This window comes from Nansenia antarctica (assembly GCF_963989245.1).
Source record: "Nansenia antarctica genome assembly, chromosome: 6".
Taxonomy (NCBI): Eukaryota; Metazoa; Chordata; class Actinopteri; order Argentiniformes; family Microstomatidae; genus Nansenia; species Nansenia antarctica.
The window spans coordinates 35,421,594-35,429,093 of record NC_137676.1 but is presented as its reverse complement, the minus strand read 5'-3'; the positions used below and the strand labels follow the sequence as shown (position 1 = coordinate 35,429,093).

The 7,500-nt window shown below is 45.4% G+C and overlaps 1 protein-coding gene across 2 annotated transcripts in view; it reads right to left on the bottom strand.

Annotated features, from left to right (window-relative positions):
• The window catches only part of osbpl2b (oxysterol binding protein-like 2b), a 51,076-nt gene that overhangs the window by 34,290 nt on the left and 9,286 nt on the right, over positions 1–7,500 (bottom strand). The window contains exons 1-2 of one of the 2 annotated variants that reach the window (XM_080535351.1): positions 4,758–4,962; positions 3,620–3,780 (exon numbers count right to left, since the gene is read on the bottom strand). In XM_080535351.1, coding sequence (XP_080391477.1) covers positions 3,620–3,656 — 37 coding nt within the window. In that variant the 5' untranslated portion in view covers positions 3,657–3,780; positions 4,758–4,962. Of the gene's footprint in view, positions 1–3,619; positions 3,781–4,757; positions 4,963–7,500 lie in introns of those variants that run through there. The other variant, XM_080535352.1, reaches the window with a different exon arrangement.

Below are 7,500 nucleotides of genomic sequence, written 5' to 3'. Positions count from 1 at the left end.
TCAAACTGAAAACGGATATGATATCATCATATTGGGAGTTGGACAACATTGATCTTGTTTTGTGCCTCCTTAACGTGATTAGATTAGATTACATCAGATTCAACTTTATTGTCATCGCAGAGTACAAGTACCAGACAACGAAATGCAGTTTAGCGTCTAACCAGAAGTGCAAAATAGTGATATAAAACATGATAGTGATAGACAGCATGGCAAGTAAGGTAGTTAGAGGTATAGAGCTCAGGACGTCACATGACTCGAGTCACAAAACTTTGTTTACGGCGCCATATTGGCAGAATAGAAAACAATGGATGCAGCACCAGCGCCAGTGGCAACATCAGACCATCAGAGTTTACGTCCCACTTCACAGACCAAGACAAAGAATGCTACATCGCTAAACTAAATAGATTGAACATCACCGACCCTTATAACGCCCCCGGCGTACTATTCAAGCCATTAGAAAATGAAAACGCAAGCTAGCTGCTAGCTGTATGCTAGGCTAAGTTAACGTTAGGTAACGTTATGTCCCGTTACATGGAGCCTCATCTCACCCAGAGTTATATTACTTCGAATCGCTTCACCTAGCAAACAGTATAAGTTTAAAGCAAACAGTATGCCTATTACCTACACATTTATTATGATCAAGCAGCAGAAATGTGTAGCCTTCTGTCTGCTCCCCCTGTCCTCTCACAGGTATCAGTTCACCCATCAATCCCCATTGTCTATAGTTGAATAAATCAACATTGTGCAATTTATAACATGTTGTCTTTCTAGTTTGTCTTACATTAACATTGCTTTAACAGTTGTCACCCCACACAGTATTAGGCTGTCTGCATTCAGAGCATGGCATACTTGTGTCCTACATAATCAAGGGACAGCAAAAAACATGGAATATGTCACAAGCACAGGGCTTGACGCTTACCTTTTCCCCAGGTAGCACTGTGCTACCAGGTTGAAAAATTTAGTAGCACACCAAGAATTTCAGTAGCACAATGAAAATTGCGCAATTTTCGCCAACAACGACAACAAATTATCATAATCATAACATATCAAAATGATCATAACCGGCTCTTGGCCGTAATAAAAATGGAGACTCACACAATGTAAAGGGGAAGTAAGAATATTAATTTCAGTTGGCCCACGGTTCTTTAACATTTAGACACATTCCAGAATATGACTGGTAAATTGTATAATATAAATATATATAAACAAAAAACACTTTCAAATGTAAAAAAATTACATAAACACTTTCAAATGTGACGTGTTGTGGATTGGAACTACGGATCATAAGCTTTCAAATGATGTGTCATACATTGAAATCCGAAAAAAGATGAAGTTAGAGTCATTTGAATGTTGTTAGACCTCAGGCACATATAGGGTTAACCTCTTTGTAATGAAACCGGAAGCAGACGCTGCTAGCAGCTAGCAGCTAACAAAACACAGCGCTACGAACGATGAGAGCTGTATCCCATATACTCATTATGCGCATTTTAAGCGCATATAGGACTTGCGTGAAGCATTTCTGCGACACGCGTTTCTGTTCACTGTTTTCATTCCCTCATCGCTTATACACATAAGTTTGACTGCGCATGACAGTAGTTCAGCAGTCTTTTAGTCGCACTGGTGCGATTGAATGTATTTCCAAGTCGCACAGAAATATATTCACTCGCAAATGCGACCAAAACAGTCGCACTGTCGAGCCCTGCACAAGCATCAGCTTTATTTCACTTTTGAACATCCTCAGTAGCATGTCACACCTGTTGGGACAGTTTAGGTCTTCACCGGAAGGGTACAACAGACTCACAAGCATTTGTAAGAGTACAGCATACCGTATACAGGCTGGATAACTTCTAAGACTGAAGTTAGCTAATGCGAACGGTATTTGCCGGCCTTCTGCAAACGTATCTGAGACCAAACCGGGCTACTTAACTGCAAGAGATCCTCCGGCAAGAGAATATGTCCACTATGCAGTGAAATCGGCGAAAATTAGCATCAAAATTCATTAATAATAATGGAAGACTGGACGCTCTCCCGCATTGTACTACCGCTTCTACTCTGCCAAAATGGGAGCATAACTCGGATTTCCGGGTTGCGTGATGTCAACTCCCGGAGCTCTATTGGAGAGGATAGCAGTAAGCTATGTACAGTCAAGGTAGCTATGTACAGTATGGTACAGATGTATAAATAGATTACAGAGACACCTAACTATTGTGGCTCAAAGTGCTTAGGTTTGGTGTACAGTATGTCCTGCTACATGGCTGGGGTTCTATCAGGGGTAGTTCACCCAAATTACAAAAAAATCACATATTTGGTTCCTAAGTCAACGGTACCCATAGTCGCATGTTTAAAACACCAGGCAAGACTCATCTCAATGGGCCGGTGACGATGCCCAGATAAACAGAACCAAAGTGTGGATTAAAGTCTTGCCGTGTCTATAGACTCCTTACCGGGTAAGGAACAGATTATGTGATTTTGTAATTTGAGTGAACTATCCCTTTAAGACCCTCTAGGAGCTGACTCTAACCCCTCTATCCCTCTAGGAGCTGAGTCTAGGCTCTCTAGGAGCTGAGTCTAGCCCCTCTATCCCTCTAGGAGCTGAGTCTAGCCCCTCTATCCCTCTAGGAGCTGAGTCTAGGCTCTCTAGGAGCTGAGTCTAGCCCCTCTATCCCTCTAGGAGCTGAGTCTAGCCCCTCTATCCCTCTAGGAGCTGAGTCTAGCCCCTCTATCCCTCTAGGAGCTGAGTCTAGCCCCTCTATCCCTCTAGGAGCTGAGTCTAGGCTCTCTAGGAGCTGAGTCTAGCCCCTCTATCCCTCTAGGAGCTGAGTCTAACCCCTCTATCCCTCTAGGAGCTGAGTCTAGCCCCTCTATCCCTCTAGGAGCTGAGTCTAGCCCCTCTATATCTCTAGGAGCTGAGTCTAGCCCCTCTATCCCTCTAGGAGCTGAGTCTAGCCCCTCTATCCCTCTAGGAGCTGAGTCGGACCCCTCTATATCTCTAGGAGCTGAGTCTAGCCCCTCTATCCCTCTAGGAGCTGAGTCTAGCCCCTCTATATCTCTAGGAGCTGAGTCTAGCCCCTCTATCCCTCTAGGAGCTGAGTCTAGCCCCTCTATCCCTCTAGGAGCTGAGTCTAAGCCCTCTATCCCTCTAGGAGCTGAGTCTAACCCCTCTATCACTCTAGGAGGTGAGTCTAGTTCCTCTATATCTCTAGGAGCTGAGTCTAACCCCTCTATCCCTCTAGGAGCTGAGTCGGACCCCTCTATCACTCTAGGAGCTGAGTCTAGCCCCTCTATCCCTATAGGAGCTGAGTCTAAGCCCTCTATCACTCTAGGAGGTGAGTCTAGTTCCTCTATATCTCTAGGAGGTGAGTCTAGTTCCTCTATATCTCTAGGAGCTGAGTCTAACCCCTCTATCCCTCTAGGAGCTGAGTCAAGGGCCCTCTAATCCTCGATGAGCTGAGTCTAACCCCTCTTACCCTCTAGGAACTGAGTCTTGGGCCCCTCTAACCCTCTAGGAGCTGAGTCTAACCCCTCTATATCTCTAGGAGCTGAGTCTAACCCCTCTAACCCTCTAGGAGCTGAGTCTAGGGCCCCTCTCGCTCTGCGTCACACCACCACTGCTGCTCACCTGTGACGGCGTCGTAGAACTCATCCTCATTGTTCATTTTCCAGAGAGAGTCAAAACCGGGCGTCCAGGTGCAGGGCTAGGGCTTCTAGAACATGGTCCGTCCGGAGGGCGTCACTGGTACGTCAGCGTTCTTAGGCGGCAGCACACACCTGCAGAGACACCTGCAGAGAGGGAACAAACGTTGCTTGTTATGGAGAAATTTCCACCATGGGACTTAACGCCAGTGCGTGTTCTCATCTCTGAGGACAGGTACCCGAAAAGGTTCTGGGTCATGATTTTGATGAACCGTGACCTGGGGGCAAAGGGGGATATGTTTGGGACTTACAATAGGGCCAGGAAGGCAGGAACATAGTTTGCGCCTCCCTTCTCACCCTCAAGTCCTCAGAATCACCCTGGGTGATTGAAAAAACGCAACTTCTGAAGAAGAACACTTAAAATAACACACAAGACCTCGGTCAGTGATCCTCGAACCTGGTCCTGGAGAGCAACAGTACTGCAGGCTTTTGCCCCAGCACAGCAGTGACACACCTGACTCAGCTCATCCTGTTGATAAGTTCAACCAGGCGTGATAACCCAAGGATGGAACAAAAACCTGGACCCACTGCACAGCTCTCCAGGACCAGGGTGGAATATCACTGGGGTCTACTAGTTGAGGTTTGGGTCTCTCCGATCGAGTCAGCATGGCCCACTGAGCCCAAACAGTGCTCCTGTTACATAAACACACGAGGAGAGCGCTGCAGTAGCCTCTGTAGCCTCTGTTGCCTTAGTTGCTCCGTCGTGTTGTGTTACTACTCCACTCTCTCTCTGCCAGTCCTGTTTAGCTGGCAGACAATGTTTGCCACACCTGCCATTTTGGTCCAGGAGCTTAAAAGTACAAAACGAGTAACTTGGAAAGAAAGGAGAGTCGCTCAAGCACACTGGGTATTCAACACAAACACAGACCTTCCTCAGGTTTTTTTTTTCCCCATCAGTACGCTTCACCTTGTCTGGCTCCAGGCCAGATGTCAGGGCCTTTGTGCTTCAGCAAATGCCCACAGTATCTGTCCTCGTCATACGAGTGGTGGCAAGACAATGCTGATAGCGACTCGTGGAAGTTGGCGAAAAAGCACATACAATTCTAGAGCCTCTGGTTTCTTACCTGCTATCCAGAGGGAGGTCTGGTTTCTATTGGTCAACAACCAGACATTATTTCTCTCTGGACACTCTTGAGTTCTGGATATGAGCGGTACGAGTAGCGATGCAGGCCTACCGAGGGTGCGGAAAGGGTGTCTGACCGTGCTCGATCTCTCTCCTTCGGTTCGTTTACCTTCGGCAGTAACGGGTAACGCCTCACACTAAAGGCCGAACTTTGGACTCCAACCATCCATCCGCAATCGATAAGAGAGGGGCAGCAAAGCCGGTTTTACAAAGGGCCAGTCAGTCACACTGTACAGTCACTCAGTTCCCTACCTCCCTGTCTCTCTGCTTTTTTACATGACTAGGCCTCTGTTGGATGCTGCATATCACTGAGCCTTGAGATTCACAACAGGTTGTAAACCCCTCACACATCACTGTACATTGTACTCTTTAGCAAACTGGTCATCACTATCCATGCGCAGAACCACACATTGGTATCTTTGGTATTTACAAATCCATCTTCGGACTCCTCCCCTCCTATCTGTCCACGTATATGACAGGTAAACAGTCTGACCGTAGCCTCCGGTCCCTGGACTCTCTCTCTTTTGCCATCCCCTCAGTTCGTACTGGACTTGGTAAAAAGGCCTTCTCCTACTCCGCCCCCGCAACCTGGAATATGCTACAGCAGGAACTGAAGCTGTCCACCTTGATTCCCTTTGGGGATTTTAAACTACTTGTAGGAAGACTGGAGAGAGAGTCTGTGGGGTGTACCCGTGGGGTGTACCCTAATCGGATTTGATTTTGTCTTTTGCACTTCTGCATTGACCATTTTAATATTTTTTGTTTTATTTTGTGTCTTGTACGTCATGTCTGCCTGTAACTGTGTGTTCTGCTGCTGTCTACCCTGAACAGGTCTGAATGAGATTGTTTTACCTGTAGAAATAAGAGTTAAGGACAATATGATCCATTCATTTCCAGCCTCTCCACTCCCCAGCCTGGCTGATCTCTTGATCTGGCGATGTGTGTCAATGTCAGCCCATGCCCCGTCATCTATGGCAGCATGACAGTAATAGTGTTGAAAGTTGGCTAAAGGACATGACCGAGAGATTAGGCAAGCCTGGACCGAGTGTGAGCAACGATAGCAGTACTGGCCAAGCGGTTTCGTAACACTCCCTATGTCTATGTGAGGTGAGGGGGTAAGAGGATGTGACAGCTTAACAGAAAATCCACCACTTCCCTACACTAACCCTAAACACAAGTTCTACTGATAGTTAGAAGTCAGTCTAGAAGATTCCCCAGTCAGCTACACTCAGGGAGGGTGTTTTTGCTACTGGGACTCAATGTTCCACTTTTTGTGTCAATTATGTCAGGATAATTTGAGTTTGAAGATATTAGATTTACATCCGGTAGCAGCATGATCAATGCAGCATGATCACATTCAATTTGAGGAGGCTAATTCCATTACCAATTTGATTTACTGATTTGGTAACAGAATGACCAGTTTGAATCAACTATTCATTCGTAAAATAAAACAATATTGGCAAAAACACTAAGACGTATAGGTAGACCTACCAAGTATTCTACTTTTGATAACCTTCATTATCCTATCCAGAGAAATGTGAAAACATATTACGCTGGTACAAATGTGTTGTTTTGGTAGCAGAATGGCCTGGAGACTGGGCAATGATTTGATTAGATGATGAAATGTACAGGAGCCATTTGTACAAAACAAAATATAGACTAAGTCTTTAATTTAGTTGACCGGGGTCTGCACATGTTTTTCTAAGCACATTTAAAAAGAATCTTCTGGTACTGTCGTACATAGATACTTTCAGTGTTTCCTCTATATGCATTTATTGGTGGCGGGCCGCCACGAAAGAATTTCCTCCGCCACTATTTGATTCAGGCTGCGCAGAAAGGCAGCGAGTTATTATGACCGGAGAACAGAAAAAAAGCAGATTGAAGCTAGATTTAGGCCGCTTCCAGACCAACATTTCGTTACGATTTAGGGGTAGTTATTTACAATATGTTACAATGTTGCAATTAACCTCGTCGTTTGTGTTCGCACTGGAATCGAGACTGAATCAGATAGCGAGGCGACGCGCTTTCAAAACAGTTTTGTGATTGGTCCGAATGTGTGTGTGTGTGTGTGTGTGTGTGTGTGTGTGTGTAATGCGCGTTCCGCATGTTCCGCTGCAGCTGTAGGATATATTGGTATTTGATCACCTTGTAGGAGTGACGGCAATAACAGGACGATCTAGTCGTTTTGCCGGTAGAAAAACAATCATGTGCGCTTTATTTTTTTTTAACAACAACATTCATTCATCTCCGTCCCACTTATATCACGTCATATCACCCGCTAAGCAGCATGGGTGATGTAGTAAACATAAACATATAACAGTGCTTTATACAAGGCTGGAACGCCGTGATTTATGAATACTTTGCTCGCTAACGAGCGGTCACTACAACCTTCTATATAAAATCACCTGCTCGGCTTTAATGACTTAACCGCTATTTAAGAAATTATAATTGTTGCCACCCTGTAGTTTTTGGTGAAACTTCGTCTTTGTTTTGAGCGCCAGTGCGCGTTTTATGCGTGTGCACGTGGAAAAAAAACAGATAGCGACAGATAGCCGCTCCGCCACTAATGTGAAAAATCCTGAAGGAAACACTGACTTTCCTATGTTTTCCTAAAGCCTTTGCTTATCCCAATATCCCTTTGCTTATCCCAATTCTTATGATGATAGACAGATGAGAAATGTAGG